General features: G+C 42.1%; 1 protein-coding gene across 1 annotated transcript in view; it reads right to left on the minus strand.

Moving 5' to 3' along the window:
- Positions 1–20,841, minus strand: part of elp2 (elongator acetyltransferase complex subunit 2) — a 130,162-nt gene that overhangs the window by 85,341 nt on the left and 23,980 nt on the right. Inside the window, exons 5-9 of the mRNA XM_059972544.1 lie at positions 16,186–16,263; positions 9,450–9,514; positions 6,759–6,825; positions 3,790–3,933; positions 2,195–2,290 (exon numbers count right to left, since the gene is read on the minus strand). Coding sequence (XP_059828527.1) covers positions 2,195–2,290; positions 3,790–3,933; positions 6,759–6,825; positions 9,450–9,514; positions 16,186–16,263 — 450 coding nt within the window. The remainder of the gene's footprint in view (positions 1–2,194; positions 2,291–3,789; positions 3,934–6,758; positions 6,826–9,449; positions 9,515–16,185; positions 16,264–20,841) is intronic.

The following is a 20,841-nucleotide window of genomic DNA, read 5'->3' on the forward strand; positions in this document are numbered from 1 at the left end:
ATTGGAGGGAGGCGAATGTTGTCCCCTTGATCAAAAAAGGTAGTAGGGATAGTCCAGGTAATTACAGACCAGTGAGCCTTACGTCTGTGGTGGGAAAGCTGTTGGAAAAGATTCTTAGAGATAGGATCTATGGGCATTTAGAGAATCATGGTCTGATCAGGGACAGTCAGAATGGCTTTGTGAAGGGCAGATCGTGCCAAACAAGCCTGATAGAGTTCTTTGAGGAGCTGACCAGGCATACAGATGAGAGTAGTGCAGTGGATGTGATCTACATAGATTTTAGTAAGGCATTTGACAAGGTTCCACACGGTAGGCTTATTCAGAAAGTCAGAAGGCATGGGATCCAGGGAAGTTTGGCCAGGTGGATTCAGAATTGGCTTGCCTACAGAAGGCAGAGGGTCGTGGTGGAGGCAGTACATTCAGATTGGAGGGTTGTGACTAGTGTGTCCCACAAGGATCTGTACTAACGACCTGGATGTGGGGGTAGAAGGGTGGGTTGGCAAGTTTGCAGACGACACAAAGGTTGGTGGTGTTGTAGATAGTGTAGAGGATTGTTGAAGATTGCAGAGAGACATTGATAGGATGCAGAAGTGGGCTGAGAAGTGGCAGATGGAGTTCAACCCGGAGAAGTGTGAGGTGGTACACTTTGGAAGGACAAACTCCAAGGCAGAGTACAAAGTAAATGGCAGGATACTTGGTAGTGTGGAGGAGCAGAGGGATCTCTGGTACATGTCCACAGATCCCTGAAAGTTGCCTCACAGGTAGATAGGGTAGTTAAGAAAGCTTATGGGGTGTTAGCTTTCATAAGTTGAGGGATAGAGTTTAAGAGACACAATGCAATGATGCAGCTCTATAAAACTCTAGTTAGGCCACACTTGGAATACTGTGTCCAGTTCTGATCGCCTCTCTAGGAAGGATGTGGAAGCATTGAAAAGGGTACAGAGGAGATTTACCAGGATGCTGCCTGGTTTAGAGAGTATGGATTATGATCAGAGAGTAAGGGAGCTAGGGCTTTACTCTTTGGAGAGAAGGAGGATGAGAGGAGACATGACAGAGGTGTACAAGATATTAAGAGGAATAGACAGAGTGGACAGCCAGTGCCTCTTCCCCAGGGCACCACTACTCAGTACAAGAGGACATGGCTTTAACTTAAGGGGAGGGAAGTTCAAGGGGGATATTAGGGGAAGGTTTTTCTCAGAGTGGTTGGTGCGTTGAACGCACTGCCTGAGTCAGTGGTGGAGGCAGATATACTAGTGGAGTTTAAGAGACTACTAGACAGGTAAATGGAGGAACTTAAGGTGGGGGGGTTATATGGGAGGCAGGGTTTGAGGGTCGGCACAACATTGTGGGCCGAAGGGCCTGTAATGTGCTGTATGTTCTATGTAATTAAAAACTGAAAAAGACCAGGAATAATGTCATGACAGTTACCTATTTTGCGAGTAAATGTGTCCAAATTTTACACTTTATTCCATACAAAAATAAACTGAATAAGTCAGGATTTGGCTGAGTTCTAATTATCATGAACCCTGATCAAGGTAAGAAAGGAAGAGAGAATGAATTCACAAGAGACTTCAGATGCTGGAATCTGGAGTGAAAATGAGCTGCTGGAATAAAATCAGTGGTTTAGGGAACAAACATGGAAGGGAAATGGACAATTGATGTTTTGTGTCAAGACCCTAGAGAGATAGGAAAAGAGAATATCAGCCTCCCCACAGTTTTACTTTCATTCTTTATATATTATTCATCCTAACAAGTATAAGATTACTACATGAATAAGAATAAAGAATTATTTGGCAGATATCAACATCATTTTGCACACTGAATGGTAAAAGCAATCAAAATCTGCATTCATTCGGCGAAATGATTTTTTCCACAATATTGATCGAGTAGCAAGGAGGTTGGCAAAGTTATTATCATTTACAATCAGCAGTTTCAATAAAATAACATAGAATTCCAGACTACCACTAATAAATGCTACTTATTCATAAATAAGTTCCTATAAATTCTGGGTAGAATAATGGAATACTATTAATATGGACTGAATTTGCAAGGAACTCTGGTTCATTCATTTTACGTCAAATTTATCATGTTAATTAGTTGGTCTATGTTACAATAATAGTGAGACTTTATTATACATTTTTTAGATACACTCAAATAAAAACCTAATTATGTTAACAACATCGTGAAATCATACCTTTGTAAATCGGGGGATGCCAATGTAGACCATAAACCCAATTTTCATGACCAGACAACACTGTTTCTAATGTTACCGCATATGTCACCTCTTCCTCTAAAGGAAAACAGAAGTGACTGTAAAATAAGCAATTTTAATAATTCAGTTGAAGAAAGCAATGATGGTCATTTCATCTGCCAATAGTTTTAAAAGTTGAATCAGTCTTAAACAATTTCAAATTAGAAAATGTCTCAATTAATCAGAACATGTGTCAGCACGAGAGGAGGGTTAGCAAACAAAAGTAACTGAAAAGTACATATGGATATATCAGGACTATTGAGGCAATAGATTGGAATGTTAATAAAAGACAAGTTGAAATAGTGACTGATGGTACAGAGGAGTAAATGGGCCATCTTAATAATGGCATTAAGTTATACTATATACATATTAGAACTCTTAGAATATATTCTTAAAGGATAAAGAAATCTATATATAAATATATATTTATCGAGGACTGGAGGGTAGTTAATGTTGTCCGATTGTTTAAGAAAGGCTCCAAGATTAAGTTGGGAAGTTAAAGGCCAGTGAGTGACATCAATTGTAAATTATTAGAAGATATAAGGGACAAGATATACAAGTGCTTATGTAGAAAGAGCCTGTTTAGGGGTAGTCAACATGGCTTTGTGTGTGGCAGGTCATGTCTAAACAATCTTAATAGTTTTTCAAAGAAGTTACCAAGAAGGGTGATGAACAGAAGGCAGTGGACATTTTCTACATGGACTTTAGCAAGGCCTTTATCAAAGATCTGCATGGATAAATCAATTGCCATTCAGCATGAAGTAGTCAATTGGATTCAACACTGGCTTAGCTAGAGAAGGCAGAGAATGGTAATAAATGGTTGCCTCTCTTAATGCAGGCTTATAACTAGCAGTGCACCACAGGGATTGGTGCTGGATCTGTGGCTGCTCGATGACTTTGATGATAATATGGTAAACTATATTAGCAAATTTGCAGATGATAACAAGATGATACTATGTGGGTATAGTGGACAATGAAAAATGCTATCAAAGCTTGCAGCATGATCTGGACCAGCTGGGAAAATTGGCTGAAAAATGGCACATGGAATTTAACACAGACAAGTGTGAGGCATTGCATATTGGGAGGATAAATCATGGTAAGTCAATGGTAGTGCACTGAGGTATGTTGAAAAACTAAAGGACTTAGGAATACAGATTCAAAGTTCCTTGAAAGTGGCATTGCAGGTACTATAAACAGACTCATAAAGAGAGCTTTTGGCACATAGACCTTCATATATCAAGGCACTGCGTACAGGAGCACGGATGTTATATTGTAGTTGTACAAGACATTTGTGAGGCCAAAATTAAAGTATCATGAGCAGTTCACTGATTTTACTAAAAGTGGCTCACCCTCCGAAAGCTCATTGAACCAACATCAGCAGCTTTGGGATATGCATGTGAAACTACTGTCTATATATATGTGAGCTATACCACCAAACATGCAAACAACTTCACATTGAATTCTTATCATTTCATCATCATTACTACACTGAAGTCTAGACTATTAGTTTAATGTGTCTACCAGCCTTTAATACTTACGATTACTCTGGACACTAAACATATCTTCCTTCAGTTTAATTATCTCTTTGTCCGAATCCTTGGGAGTAGATACTGTTCTAATGAATATTCTCCAAATACGAATCAAGCAGTCCTGTGAGCAGCTTGCTAATAAGAGGTTTCCATCTATTAGGTACAAAACAAATATAACACATAGTTATGAAACTGTTATACTTAAAGATAACACAGATGTCACATTACTGTTAGAACGTGACATTTAATTCAGCAGTTTAAGTAAATGATGTTGAATAAAATATTACAAATAATAAAAGTAAAATATGCTGGAAACACTAAGCCACCAGGAAAGCATCTGTGGAAAGAGAAACAGACTTAATGCTTCAGAATCGTTCTGATGACAGACCGGACGTGAATATATATATGTTTTGCTTCCTATGGATGCAGCTCATCCTGCTTAAAGTTTGAAGCATTTCATATTTTAATTTAATATTTCCAGCACCTGAACTTTTTCAGCACAAAGATGTACAAAAGGTTCAGAGCGGGAAGTAAAAGAGGTGGAGGAAGTGTCATTGCTAATCAATATAGCACTGCAGCTGCAAAAAGTTGTGGAGAGATTGTCCACTGAGTCAGTGTGGGTGGAAGTCAGAAATGGGAAGGGTGCAATCACTCTATTGGGAGTATTCTGTACACCCGGCAACAGCAACAGAGATGATATGGAGCAGACCAACAGGCAGATTTTGGAAAGGCACAAAAATAACAGGTTATCATCATGAGTGATTTCAAGTTCCCTAATATTGATCAGCAGCTCCTTTGTACAAAATGTTCAGATGGAGGAGATTTTGTAAGGTATGTCTAGGGAGGATTCCTGACACAATATGTGGACAGGCTAACTAGAGGAGAGGCCATACTGGATCTAGTACTAGGCAATGAAACTAGTCAGTTGACATCTCTTGGTGAGTGAACATTTTGGAGGCTGTGACTGCAACTCCCTGATCTTTATCATAGTCTTGGACAAAATTAGGAGCAGACAGTATGGTTAAAAAAAATAACTGGGGAAAACAGATTATGATGCTATGAGGCAAGAACTTAAGAGCATCAATTGGGAACACATGTTCTCAGAGAACAGCACACCAGAAATGTGTAGGCTGTTTAGGGAGCAATTACATGGGATTCTGGATAGACTTGTCCATTAGTGGCTGAGAAAGGATGCTAGAACAAAGTAACCATGGCTGACAAGAGAAGTGGAAAATCTAGTCAAAGGGAACAAGGACCACAGTCAAGATTAAGAATTGGACAAATTTCTTGCAACATGTATGGTACAAGAAGGAGCTTAAAAAGCTTAGCAGAGCTAGAAAAGGACATGAGAAGACCTTGGTGAGTAGGCTTAAGGAAAACCCCAAAGCATTCTGCACTTTTGGAAAGAAATAGAGGATGACTTAAGTGAACGTAGGACCAATCAGGAATAAAAGAAGAAACATGAGCCTGGAGGTGGAGGAGTAGGAGAGACCCTTAATGAATACGTTGCTTCAGTATTCACTGGTGAGAAGGACGTTGATGAATGTGAGGTCAGTGAAGAACAAGCTGATATGCTAGAACATGTCATCATTAAGAAAGAGGATATGCTGGAACTTTTGAAAAAACATTAAGATAGATAAGTCCCCAGAGCCGAACAGAATATAGCCCAGGTTACTATGGAAAGCAAGGAAACAGATTGTTGCTCCTTTAGCAATTATCTTTGCATCCTCATTGGACAAAGGAATAGTGCCAGGAGATTGGAGGGTGGCAAATGTTATTCCTTTGTTCAAGAAAGTAGTAGAGGTAATCCTGAGAACTATAAACTAGAGAGTCTTACATCAGTAGTGGGCAAACTACTAAAGAGGATTCTTAGAGAAAGGATTTATGGGCATTTGGAAAAGCAGAGGGTGATTACAGGGCTAGTTAGCATGGCATTGAGAGGGGTAGATTGTGCATCACGAGTCTGACTGACTTTTTCAAGGAATTAATAAAACAAATTAATGGAGATAGAGTGGTGGATGTAGTGTATGTGGATTCGACAAAGTTCCCCATGGTGGGCTCCAGGAAGTCAGGAGGCATGAAATCCAGGGAGACTACACAGATTCATTATTGGCTTGCTCACTGAAAGCAGAGATTGGTAGTAGATGGAGCACATCCTGACTGTTCTGGGAGACTTATTAGTAGTGATGTTTATAAATAACTTGGATGAGGAACTGGAAGGATGGGTTAGTAAGTTTGCATACAACAGAATGGTTGGATTGTGTAGAAGGCTGTCATAGGTTATAATGGGATATTGATAGGATACTGAGCTGGGCTAAGAAGTGGCAGATGGAGTTCAATCCAGAAAATATGAAATGATACACTTTGAAAGGTCGAACTTCAAGAGAGGGTACCAGGTTAATAGCAGGATTATTGGCAGTGTGGAGGAACAGAAGGATATTGGGGTCCATGTCCACAGATCCCTCAAAGTTGCCGAGCAAGTTGATAGGGTGCTTAAGAAGGATGAAAGGTGACTTGACAGAGCCGCTTTAGATGACAAAAGGAATAGATGGTAGATTGCCAGAGACTTGTTCCAATGGCAGAAATGGCTAATATGAGAGGGCATAATTTTAAGATGATGGAGGAAAGTATAGGGAGGAATGTCAAATGTAAGGGGTTACTTACACATAGAATACCCTGCCGGGGAGGTGGTAGAGACAGATACATTAGGAATATTTAAGAAGCTCTTAGATAAGCACACAGATGAAGGAAAATGAAGGGCTATGTGGGAGGGAAGGGTTAGATTGACCTTGGAATAGGTAAAAGTCACAGCACCAAATTGGCAGCCATGTAGCCTGCACTGTGCTGTACTGTTTCATGTTCTTCTTCAAATTTTAAAAAAATAATGTAACAGTTTGCTTGGCAATTGGTGACAATCACAATTTATTTAAATGCAAATTGAAGACACATCACAATGCTAGTCAACTGAAGTTCCTTACCATATAGAGCCCATTCAACTCCTCGAATCCAGTCTTCATGTCCCGTAAGTGAATGAATTTTCTGAAACTGTTAACAGAGATTATCCCACATGATCAGTGCATGGTTGAAAAGATTTTTCTTTCCCAACAAACTAACATCTATTCCTTTCTTTAGACAAATCAAAAATTCTCTCATCACTGAAGGACGAACTTTCTACACAAACTTAAATCTGAAATACAGAATGCCTTCCACAAAATATTAATAAAATACACTTACTTTCCAATTTTGTCAGTGTAAAGTTTAGTCTAAGAATTTAATAATCAGTGCACTCACTTCCTGCTTTTTCTAGACTTCTTAAATAGGGAATTCTGAAGATTCTCTACTCTATATGTCACCAAATTTCTTCTCCTCTGTCCTGAATGGCAAACCGCATATTGTGAGACTACAACCCTTAGCGTAGTGGTCACCAACCTTTTTAAGCCCAAGATCCCCTACCTTGGTCTTAGTGAAAGGCGAGATCGACCCCAGATCAATTAGTTACACACATGCGCACCGGGGCAGAAAAGACCAGAAGTAAAATCCCACAACCCGGAAGTAGAAATAATGTATAAACGCCAGTGGTACCCATCCTTTATTGCACCGCGGACTGGTTTAATATTGACAGTATTCTTGCAGACCAGCCGACGGGGGGGGTTAAACACAAACGGAATACAGCGATACTCGAAGCAGTTTCCTTAAGTCCAGTCTATTCCGCAATTCAGTTTTCACGGCTCTCGGCGCTTAGCTTCTGTCCCGCTTGCTCACGTTTTTTCCACTCACAAAACTCAACGCGTTTGTCTTTAAGCGCAGGGTGCTTGGACTCAGGGTACCGAAGCAGTTTTGAGGGCTTCATTGCCTCATTAGACAGCCTCCGGTGGGCCCGAACTCCAGCTTCCTGCCCGCTCACCGCCGGATGCCTTGGCCAGGTGCAGCTGGTCGTGGCTGGGGTGACAGGATAAGGTTAGGGCCGGAGGTCCCCATACCAGAGCTGGAGGTCCCTGTACCGGGGCCACGGCGGTCACAGTCCGGAGAGAGCGACCAAGCGAGCGAGCGAGGAGTGTGACAGGGAGCGGGCCCACCCCCACCTCCGTAGGATCTAACAGCCTTATAAGATCTACTGTTTCAGTAGATTGCAGCGAGGTAGCTGCTCTGCTACTCACGAAACGCTGAGCCCGAATTAGGTCATCTGCGAATATTATAGCACTAGGTTCCCCGTGAACATTCGGTGTGCTACAGGTTTAGAGGTGGCACCCATCTGTCCCCGCTCCAGGCCAATAGCGACGGCACTTCCAGCCGGCCGCGCGAGGCCAACCAGTGATCCCTAGCACGAGGGTATCACTGCGTTTAGGCGACTGATGACCTCGTGTGCATTCAAGTTCAACAGTGGGCGTGACAGGGAATGAGGAAATGTGCAGCTGACTCATATCATTTCCTCGCGGCCCAGTGGTTGGGGACCACTGAATTACACTGTGTAGTGCAGGGGAGCTACACGCATACACACTGGGCAGAAAGAATGGAAGTAAAACCCCGCAACCCGGAAACAATCTCTCAACAATATTTGTGTATTTATTTTTCTTTTTTTTTTCCGGGATCTACTGGGAAAGTCTCAAAGATTGACCAGTCAATCGCGATCGACGGGTTGACGACCACTACCTTAGTATTTAACACACATGACAAGAAGAGCATCACTTTACAGCCAATTAGTCCAATCCCATAAGATTATGTAACTGTTAATATCTCATTCTTCTAAAATTAAGAGTACAGTGATCTTCATATAGCACATCCACCATTCAGGAATCAAACTAATGTACCTTCACTGCATTCCTCTATCCTAAATGGGAATGCAGTGACGACAGGAAGCGTAGGAAGACCAGTTCTGTCCACTTTATTCAAAGTGTTAGTATGCCATATAATTATAGCAAGACATTTCAACTCTTAACTCAATCTCTCCTTTTATAATGGCCAATGTACTGTTTGCTTTCCAAACTGATTTTTCAAACTTTTCAGTTTCTCTGAACACCAACACATTTCAGTCTCTCACCATTTAAAAAAGCTGCTTTCCTGTTTTACTAACATACTGTTTATCTGTGTATTTTGGGTGTACTAGCCAAAGTCATAATATGTGAGATTAGATGGAAATTATTTTTAATTTAATTCAATTGTTAGGAATAACACAGAAATTCAAATGGATTGCAGAGCAGGAACTGGTCACTCCAGAACTTGTGCTGTTTTCTGGCAATGAAGAGCATGCTTGGAACTGATCAAAACTTGGGGACCAGAGCTTACCACAGGCACGTCAACTAATTGCAAATGTTCAGGGCGACAGAAACAAACATTTCATAAGTGTCAAGTAAGTTCTGTCCAATTTGAGTAAACCACAGAATCCTTGAAGCTGAAGCAGATTTAAATGACCTCAAAACAACATTCTTCACTTGACACTTCAAAAAATAAATGAATAAAATTCAAATAACAAAGAATGTTTTTTTATTTCGTATATTTAATTCCAAATAATATGTAACAAAAACAGTTTCTCTCAAAGACACTAAAAGGCACAGTTGTTACTAACTAAAAAGTGACAGTGACTTTCAATGTAATTCCTCATTTACAAATTAGAAATTATAACAATGGTTGCAATTCACAATTTGCAATTTTCTTTAGATATGACAACTTACTTGTTCACCTTCCTGTACAAATAAATAAACATTGCTGTCATCGCCACCACAAGCCAGAATCACAGCTATAAATAGATAAAGTAACAGTGAGATATACAATAATATAAACTGAAATTCTTTAGTATCATAAGAAATAAAATTGACCTTGTAATCTGGAATTTCTACTGCTACTTAAGTTACAATCCGATACTAACCAAATGCACAAAAGATGATTTTTCTTTAAGACGGATAACATACAATTTTTTTTTAAAGTACACAAGTTCTAACATAAAGCATGTCCACTACAATTGACATTGTATCATATGGCCCATCTTACTTTCAATAGGGAAATGATATCCTTTCATTCCCGGGCAACAATGTGGCTTCCAGGTCACAATTAATAACCTAAAATATATTTATGATCAAGTCTACCCTTTCTTCTTGACTTCGTTACTTTTTTTGTGCTATGAATTTCCAGTAATACTCTGTCAACACTTATATTGTTAAAACACATGAAATTATTTATAATATCACCCCTTGTCTGCCATTCTACAATCAATGTCCTTGTCTTCAAGAGTATGTTATCCCAGTTGTTCAGGCCTACCAGAAGTCTTACAGGCTATCCTCACATTATGGTGGGCTTGCATTCCTAGAAGCGAGTCTAGGTCATAGTTTTAAGTCTGTTCTTTGCCAAAAACCAGCTAGACCAGGAAATGTAAACAAAAATCTCAGTGAAGCAAACCTGCACTCTTCCTTCACGAGGCACTATCTCTGATGCACATGACTCATGGATTAGGGAAGTTTAGGAAGTGGGGAGAGCAAAGAAAGGGATGACATTTGCAGATCAGGCTCTTGAAAAAGGTGATTTGTAGGAGTTCAACTAAAGCAAAGTCAGTTAGATTGATTGAGAAGTGAAGTAAAGGCTGAGAGATTACTTTAAGGACATGGCCTTGATTCGGAACAAGACGGCAGTGGGAGAGCACCTAAGGATTTCCAGCGGGAAGACATTTTGAGTTCTCGGGGGAAGAGAGAGGCCAAACTGCGCAGGCATGTGACATCAGCCAGTCAAGCGCGAGCAGTTTAAAAAGAAGGCAGCCATATCCAGCGGGCAGCGTTGGGAGCAGGCAGCAGAGTGAAAGGGCTTTGGCTCAACGGCAGTAACAGGACGAGGCGAGGCAGTTGCTGATTGCAAAAGGAAGTAGTATGTGTGTGAGGCCGGTTTTCTGTGGTCGGTGTCAGATGTGGGAGGTCCTGGAGTCTCCCGGCATCCCGGATGGCCACATCTGCACCCGGTGCATCGAGATGCAACTCCTAAGGGACCGTGTTAGGGAACTGGAGATGCAGCTCGATGACCTTCGTCTGGTCAGGGAGAGTGAGGAGGTAATAGAGAGGAGTTACAGACAGGTGGTAACTCCAGGGCCACGGGGGACAGAGAAATGGGTCACAGTCAGGAGAGGGAAGGGGAAGAGTCAGGTACTAGAGAGTACCCCTGTGGTTGTACCCCTTGACAATAAGTACTCCTGTTTGAGTACTGTTGGGGGGGGTGGGGGACAGCCTACCTGGGGGAAGCGACAGTGGCCATGCCTCTGGCACAGAGTCTGGCCCTGTGGCTCAGAAGGGTAGGGAAGGGAAGAGGAAGGCAGTAGTGATAGGGGACTCTATAGTCAGGGGGTCAGACAGGTGAGTCTGTGGACGCAGGAAAGAAACTCGGATGGTAGTTTACCTCCCAGGTGCCAGGTTTCTGATCGCATCCAAGATATCCTGTGGTGGGAGGGAGAACAGCCAGAGGTCGTGGTACATATTGAGACCAATGACATAGGTAGGAAAAGGGAAGAGGTCCTGAAAGAAGACTACAGGGAGTTAGGAAGGAAGTTGAAAAGCAGGACCTCAAAGGTAGTAATCTCAGGATTACTGCCTGTGCCACGCGACAGTGAGGTAAGGAATAGAATGAGGTGGAGGATAAATGCGTGGCTGAGGGAATGGAGCAGGGGGCAGGGATTCAGATTTCTGGATCATTGGGACCTCTTTTGGGGCAGGTGTGACCTGTACAAAAAGGACAGGTTGCACTTGAATCCCAGGGGGACCAATACCCTGGCGGGCAGGTTTGATAGAGCTGTTGGGGAGGGTTTAAACTAGTTTGGCAGGGGGGTGGGAATCAGAATGTCAGTGCAGGGATTAAGGTAGAAGGACAAGGGCATGATGCTAATAGTTCTGAGTTGATGAGAAGGACAGGCAGGGGACAAAACATAATTGTAGCCAGTTAAAGGGATTGAAACGTGACTATTTCAATGCTCGGAGTATTAGGAACAAGGAGGATGAACTTAGAGCATGGATTAGTACGTGGAACTACGATGTTGTAGCCGTTACTGAAACTTGGTTGGAGGAGGGGCTGGATTGGATGATGCAGGTCCCGGGATTCAAGTGTTTTAAAAGGAATAGGATGGGAGGTAGAAAATTGGGGAGGGAGTGGCATTGCTGGTCAGGGATAGTACCATGGCTATAGAAAGGGAGGACGCTGCAGAGGGAATGTCCACTGATTCGGTCTGGGTGGAAGTCAGAAATAGGAAGGGATCAATCACTGTGCTGGGAGTAGTCTATAGGCCCCCAAATAGCCCTCGGGACATTGAGGACATTAAGTAGGTAGATTTTAGAATGGTGCACAAATTACAGAGTAGTAGTTATGGGTGATTTCAACTTCCCTCTTATGGACTGGCACCTCCTGAGTGCAAGGGGGACAGATGGGACTGAATTTGTCAGGTGTGTTCAAGAAGGATTCCTGACACAGTATGTGGACCGGCTGACGAGAGGAGAGGCTATACTGGATCTAGTTCTGGGTAATGAACCTGGTCAGGTGACAGACCTCTTGGTGGGGGAGCATTTTGGTGAGATTGACCACAACTCCCTTAGCTTCAGCATAGCTATGGAAAGGGATAAAATCAGACAAAATGGTAAAGTGCTTAACTGGGGAAGGGCTAAATTTGAAGGGATGAGGCAGGAGCTAGCGAGAGTAAATTGGAAACAGATGTTCAAAGGGGAAAGCGCAGAAGTCATGTGGGAGAAGTTTAGGGACCACTTAAGCTGGGTTCAGGATGTTTGTCCCACTGAGGCAAGGAAAAAATGGTAGGAAAAGGTAACAATGGCTGACAAAACATGTGAGGCAGCTCGTCAAGAGGAAAAAGGAAGCATATGTTAGATATAAGAAGCAAGAAGTAGGAGGGACTCATGAGAAATATAGGGTAGCCAGGAAGGAGCTAAAGAAAGGACTTAGGAGAGCTCGAAGGGGGCATGAGAAGGCCTTGGAATGTAGGATTAAGGAGGACCCCAAGGCATTCTATGCGTAGGTGAAGAACAGAATGACGAGAATGAAGATGGGACTGCTAAAGGATAAAGAGGGCAACATGTGCCTGGAGGCGGAGGAGGTTGGGGAGATCCTAAATGAATACTTTGCTTCAGTATTCACAAGTGAAAAGGATCTTGATCAGTGTGAGGTCAAAATAGAGCAGGCCTGTGTGCTGGATAATGTGGAGATTAAGGAAGAAGAAGTGCTGGATCTTCTTAAAAACATCAAGATTGATAAATCCCCAGGGCCGGATATGATACACCCCAGGTTGTTGTTGTGGGAATTGAGAGAAGAGATCGCTGGAGCATTAGCTATGATCTTTGAATCCTCTTTGGCTACAGGGGAAGTGTCAGAGGACTAGAGAATGGCAAATGTAGTTCCCTTGCTTAAAAAAGGTAATAGGGAGAAACCTGGGAACTATAGACCAGTGAGTCTTACGCCGGTGGTCTGCAAACTACTGGAAAGGATTCTTAAGGATAGGATCTACGAGCGTTTGGAGAAGTCTACTCATGGATAGTCAACATGGCTTTGTGAAGGCAACGTGAAGGCAACGTGCCTTCATGAGCCTGATTGAATTTTTTGAAGAGTTAACAAAAGAAGTTGATGAGGGTAGGGCAGTGAATGTGGTCTACATGGACTTTAGCAAGACATTTGACAAGGTCCCTCACAAGAGACTCGTCCAGAAAGTCATGAGGCAAGGAATAATTGGAACCTTGGCTGTTTGGATAAAAAATTGGCTTACAGGAAGAAAGCAGAGGGTAGTTGTGGAAGGAAAGTATTCTGCCTGGAGGTCAGTGACTAGTGGAGTGCCACAGGGATCTGTCCTGGGACCCCTGCTATTTGTGAATTTTATAAATGACCTGGATGCCTAGGCAGAAGGATGGGTGAGTAAGTTTGCGGATGACACAAAGATTGGAGGAGTTGTAGATGGAGCTGCAGGTTGTCAAAGGTTACAAGAGGATATAGACAGGCTGCAGAGTTGGGGAGAAAAATGGCAGATGGAGTTCAATCCGGGTAAGTGTGAGGTGATGCATTTTGGAAGGACAAACCAGAAGACCAAGTACAGGATTAATGGTCAGTTACTTAAGAGTGTGGATGAACAAAGGGACCTCGGGGTTCAAATCCCGACTCAAGGTCGCTGCTCAGGTTGGTAGGATAGTTAAGAAAGCCTATGGGATGCTCGGCTTCATTAATAGTGATTGATTTCAAGAGTAGAGAGGTCATGTTGCAACTCTACAAATCTCTGGTGAGACCACACTTAAGAGTATTGTGTTCAGTTCTGATCACCTTATTATAGGAAGGATGTTGAAGTTATGGAGAGGGTACAGAGGAGATTTACCAGGATATTGCCTGGTTTGGAGAACAAGTCATATGAAGCAAGGTTAGCAGAGCTGGGACTTTTCTCTTTGGAGCGTAGAAGAATGAGAGGGGACTTGATAGAGGTCTACAAGATTATGAGAGGCATAGATAGGGTGGATAGTCAGTACCTGTTTCCCGGGGCACCAATAGCAAACACCAGAGGGCATATGTACAAAATTAAGGGAGGGAAGTTTAGGGGAGACATCAGGGGTAAGTTTTTTTACACAGAGGGTTGTGAGTGCCTGGAATGACTTGCCAGGGATGATGGTGAAGGCTAAAACATTAGGGGTATTTAAGAGCCTCTTGGACAGGCACATGGATGAAAGAAAAATAGAGGGTTATGGGGTAGTGTGGGTTTAGTACTTCTTTTAAGGATTATATAGGTCGGCACAACATGGAGGGTTGAAGGGCCTGTACTGTGCTGTAGTGTTCTATGGTTCTGTGGTTCATGTGGCTCTCCCATGATACAGCATCAGAAAAAAAATGCCTCATAGATGCAGAGCACATCAGTGATACACTCTGAAACATCTGCTCATGTCTGACTGAAAGGATGTGGCAAAGGAGAGACTCAACAGTGACTGCCAACCAAATCAATATAGTGATGTCATATCCAGCTCTTATAGCTCCATAGTGTTCAGTGACTAAAAATAAAATTGGAAAAATAAATATTAATACAAATCATCAATAAATTAAAAATTGTCACTTCTATTTTCTGTGTTTAGATTTTCCCACATAAATTTTGCAACAGCCCATTTTAATCCACATCTCAAATTTTTGCCAGTTCATTTGTAAACTCCTGAAGATAAAATTTACATAACGTTAATGGTGATAATGCAGGATTAGCCTGCATTCCTTTTTAGCAAAATTTAGTTCATTTACTTGATCTGAATTGCTCGATCCTCCACCTTGTCCACTGCTACAGGAGTCAATGGTACATCTCACTAACATCTCAAGTTCTATTTGGGTAACTTACAACCCAATGACATGGATATCAAATTTTCCAATTTCAGGTAAACCACAACCCCAGTTTTATCTCCCACACCCACTCACCCATGTACCTAGTTTGTTTCTCCCAACATTCACTTCTCCCATCCCCTTTCCCTCCACCACAAACTTGGCTCCACATATCACCTACAAGCCTCTGCACCACATCTCCATCACACTGGTGATCTTCTCTTGTTCCTCACAGTTCTAATGCAGGTTCTCAACCCAAAATGCTGATTTAAACCTTTTGCCACAGCAGATGTTGTCTGATTCACTGAATTCTTCCAGCACAATGTTTCCTGCTGGAGCTGAAAATTGTTTACAATTTTAGTAGCACCCATTATTTTTCTTCGCCTTCTTTGCTTAGTTGTAAATTATCTCTTACCGTATAACAAGCTTGTCTCATCTCTAAGTAAGAATTGCTCTCTCCTGTGAGCCTCATTCCTATTCATTTTCTGCTCCAGTCCATCTCAATATTTTCCGACTCAGATTTGCTTGCTTCCTTGTATCTCATATTCAAAAATCTTGCCAACTTCACAATTGAACCGTAACTTAATTTCTCAAGCTACAAAGATGCTTATGCAGCATTACAGGTATTCACATAACTTTGGAATGTAAGTCCCATAGTAACTGTAAAAATGCAGGATCAGGAGAGGAGACAGGATGATAATAGGCAGCACCTATCAACACAATCTCTTCTACTGTTAAAATGAACAGGTAATTAGCCAAAATTTTATTAACAACTGTATAAAGGAAATAACATTATTCTTTACATGTATAAAACTGCATTGCATTTATTCTCTTGATCCAAAATAATGCCTTGTTTCCTTTAGTGATAAAATAATGAAATCAAAAATATTGAAATGGATCAGGGCAGAGTCTGAGTGGAACTGAGGCTTAAAGGAGAGAACAATTTTTACTTTGAGATGAGTAGTCTAATATATAAGATGAGATGGTTTACAACTAACAAAGGCAGCCAAAAGAAAATAAGAGGAACAAACTAAAATAGTAAGCAATATTTAGCTTGAGCAAAAAACAGAGCACTAGAAAATTTTCAAATTTGTCACCACTCACCATCGCCGCCTGGCAACTGTGTTAGTGCAACAGCCATCATGAATCCATTTCCAAAGGAGAGGGTCTGTAAGCATTCACCTAGACATAAACAATTTATGTGATTTAGTTTTGTAAGTGAAAAATATAATACTTTATTAAAAAAACATGAAACAAAAGGCACTTAACAAACTGAATGATCAATCTTAGTCCAACATTTATAAATTTCCATACTAAAATTATTACTTAATATTGTCCCAGCTCCGTGTGAACTGGCTGCCATGATTTCTACATCAGAGCAGTGATATTTAAAAAAATATCTTTTTGGATATATGAAGAATGAGGCTTTATAAGGCATTGGTCAGACCACACTTGGAATATGGTGAGCAGTTTTGGGCTCCTTATCCAATGAAGGATGCGCTGGCATTAGAGAGGGTCCAGGGGAGACTCACAGAATGATCCTGGGAATTAATGTGTTTACGTAGAGGAGCATTTGATGGCTCTGGGCCTCTACTCACTGAAAGTTAGAAGAACAAGGAAGGATGTCATTGAGGATTATTGATTTTTGTAAGTCCTAGATAAAGTAAACATGGAGAGAATGTTTCCAATAGTGGTGGAGTCTAGGATCAGATGGCACAGCTCACAATAAAAGGACATCTCTTTAGAAGAGGGATGAGGAGGAATTTTATTAGCCAGAGGGTGGTGGATCCATTGAATTCATTGCCACAGAAGGCTGTGCAGGCTAAGCCACTGGGTCAATTTGAAATAAAGTTTGATAGGTTCTTGATTAGAAAAGGTGTCAAAGGTTACAGGGACAAGGCAGGAGAATGGTTTATGACAGCTATTAGTTCAGCCATGATGGAAATTTGAAGCAGACTCGATGGGCCAAATGGTGTAATTCTACTTCTATGTCTTAAGATCTTAAATGTAAAAATTCAAGTCTTTCCAAAGATTACAACATATAATAGGAAACAGTAATTCTACTTTATTCTTCCAAAATCACAAAACTTATTTTCAAAAGCATGCTCAAAAACATCACAACATATTCAGTGCAGCAACAATCAATTGCCATCTCGGTCAGAGTCAACAAGAATACATTTACCTTCTGTGAACTCAGTAGAAATTATGTAAACACTCCTGCAGATGCATATCTTGGGCAATTTGCAGCAGACAACTAACCTATGAACACTCACATCTCTGGAGTGATGTTACAATCTGCTGCACCTGGAGGACACCAACAAAGAGAACATGCAAACTCCACAAAGGTAACACCCCAAATCAGGACTGAAGCTAGTTTTACTGGAGCCGTTAGGCAGCTCTACTGACTGTGCCACCATACCATTCAATATTCCTGATTAACCAATTTAGCAGCACAACACCATCCACTGTTTATCAAAATAATACTCAAGATAACTTCAAAGGAAAAGAAATGCACCGCACATGGTGGAAATCTGAAAACAAATTTGCTGAATATAGCTTAACTAGAGTAAAAAATATATAGTGCCTCGAATTCAGCCTCCACAACTATTTTCACATTTTACTGTCTCATTTTCTAAATTTTATACTGAAGTAGGATTGTTTTGACCTAATCTATAAAACATTGTGCATCATGTCATATCAATAGACAATAGGTGCAAAAGTAGACCATTCAGCCCTTCGAGTCTGCACCGCCATTCTGAGATCATGGCTGATCATCTACTATTAACACCCAGTTCCTGCCTTGTCTCCATACCCCTTGATTCCCCTATCCATAAGATACCTATCTAGCTCCTTCTTGAAAGCATCCAGAGAATTGGCCTCCACTGCCTTCCGAGGCAGTGCATTCCAGACCCCCACAACTCTCTGGGAGAATAAGTTTTTCCTTAACTCTGTCCTAAATGACCTACCCCTTATTCTCAAACCATGCCCTCTGGTACTGGACTCTCCCAGCATCTGGAACATATTTCCTGCCTCTATCTTGTCCAATCCCTTAATAATCTTATATGTTGCAATCAGATCCCCTCTCAATCTCCTTAATTCCAGCGTGTACAAGCCCAGTCTCTCTAACCTCCCTGCGTAAGACAGTCCGGACATCCCAAGAATTAACCTTGTGAATCTACGCTGCACTTCCTCTACAGCCAGGATCTCCTTCCTTAACCCTGGAGACCAAAACTGTACACAATACTCCAGGTGTGGTCTCACCAGGGCCCTATACAAATGCAAAAGGATTTCCTTTCTCTTGTACTCAATTCCCTTTGTAATAAAGGCCAACATTCCATTAACTTTCTTCACTGCCTGCTGTACTTGCTCATTCACCTTCAGTGACTGATGAACAAAGACTCCTAGATCTCTTTGTATTTCTCCCTACACCATTCAGATAATAATCTGCCTTCCTGTTCTTACTCCCAAAGTGGATAACCTCACACTTATTCACATTAAATGTCATCTGCCCACTTACTCAGCCTATCCAAGTCACCCTGAATTCTAACATCCTCATCATGTCACACTGCCACCCAGCTTAGTATCATCAGCAAACTTGCTGATGTTTTTCTCAATATTTTCATCTAAATCATTGATGTAAATCGTAAACAGCTGTGGTCCCAATACCGAGCCCTGTGGCACCCCAGTAGTCACCACCTACCATTCCATGAAACTCCCATTCACCGTTACTGTAGTGTTCTCGCTCAGGTGTAAGAGAACTCTGCACTAAACACCAAGGTAAACCGTAGTCAATGAAAACAGGATAGCAGGAAGATTAACCGTTTACTGTTCACTCTTCCACATTAACGTATGGTGAAAAGGCATTGCTTCACTGATATTTCTAGTGCGTAGAAAGAAAACTTTTCTTGCGCTGATCCTGCACATGTGAGCCCCCTCCTTCCCATTTCTCCAAACCGGTATTTTCCCACAAGACGCGGTGAAACCGGATGTGACGTCATCGCATGCCGCGATATATCACAGACAACGAATTTACTTTAAACAATCTTAACTTTAACTAGAAAATTCTAACAAACGAATTACTAAAGCGAAAATATTATAAACTAAACAAATGCCAGAAAGGCAACACACTGCCCGCTTGACCTTCGTAAGGTCACAATGAACATAATACAAAACTTCAGTCTCTAAATCAGTCCTTAGGTAGAAGTAGAATGACTTCTGTAACTGGCCTTTGGTAAATTTTCACATCACCTTGGTCGGTAGTTTTCAACTCAACCTTCCTGACATGTCCTTCCCTACTAGGGAATGTGGCAGTGATTCTGGCCATTGGCCAGCTGTTGCGGGCGATTTGCTTGTCCCTGAGCAGGACTAAATCTCCAACTTGAAGATTCCTGCGGGGTTCTGTCCACTTTTGTCTGTGTTGCAACAAAGGTAGATATTCCTGTCTCCAACGAGACCAGAACCAATTTGCCAGAGCCTGGACCTGTCTCCATTGCTTTGTGTACAAATCCTTATCAGAGAAGTCCCCTGGTGGAGGGGGGGCTCCTGCCTTCTGCGTAAGGAGCATTGATGGCGAGAGTATGAAGGGGTTTTCTGGGTCAGAAGACACAGGTAGGAGTGGTCGTGCATTTATAATGGCTGTGACCTCTGCCATTAGTGTGCACAGTACCTCGTGGGTCGATCGGGTGCATTGCTGTATCTCAGGTTTCCTTTTCAGGGTTTTTTGCAAGGACGTGAACCACTTGACTGCCTGCTCTTTGTTGTTTGGCAAGCACTGGCGTGGTTCTCTGAAAGGTAGTGGGGCGATCCAATTATTTGCTTCATCTCTGAAGACCTTGGTGTCCATTATTTTTAAGAAAATGGCATCTTGAGCTGATGGAGCAAGTTTATTATCGTGCTCAGTTTGAACGAAGACTGGCTGACCCAGCGTCTTGTCGGTTACTTTACACTTGTTAAAGCCTTGTCGTGCTTCCTTGATACACATGAAACTTGTGCAGGGTTGAAAAATTGAATGGCGGCCACTCTCTAGCACATTGGTCTTGAGTGTGTTAACTGTCAATTTGTGTACATTGCCAAGACACACCTCTCCTATCAACACCCAGCCCAGATCCAGGCATTGCGCAAAGGGGGCGTCGTGTGGTCCACTGACCTGTTGCCTAACCTTGTGCACCCGGAGAACATCTCTTCCTAATAGAAGGAGTATTTCTGCTTTTGGATCCAGTTCTGGGATGTGTTTGGCGATGTGGTGGAGATGTGGCTGGTGTAGCACCGCACATGGCGTGGGGATCTCAGTGCGGTTATTCAAAATTTCATTGCACTCTAAGAGTGGAGGGAGACAGATGACGACTTTACCATCCAAGGACTTGAGCTGGAAGCCTTCTGCCTTCCTTCCATAAGCTTCCACGTTGCCTGAGCAAGTTCTAAGGTAGTATGGGAACTGATTACTCTCAATGTTGAACTCTGGACTGACTAGTGAGCGATTGCTCTGATCGTCCAGAATTACATAGGCTTTGATGGCCTTGTCTTTGGCTCCCTTAGGGTACACCTTAGTGAGGCAGATCTTTGAACAAGAATGGCTTGACTGAGCTTGACTGCAAACTTCTGTGCAGCTCGAGCTGACAACAGTTGTCCTGCAGTGAGCCTCTCCCTCACCGCCGTCCTGTTGTGGGGGCGAAGGAGCTTTGTCAGTTTGCGGTAACGGGCCAGGATGCATGGCCCCATCGTGATTAGTGCTATTACATTCCGGGCACTTCACGGCGATCG

The sequence above is a fragment of the Hypanus sabinus genome, chromosome 6 (assembly GCF_030144855.1).
Source record: "Hypanus sabinus isolate sHypSab1 chromosome 6, sHypSab1.hap1, whole genome shotgun sequence".
Lineage (NCBI taxonomy): Eukaryota > Metazoa > Chordata > Chondrichthyes > Myliobatiformes > Dasyatidae > Hypanus > Hypanus sabinus.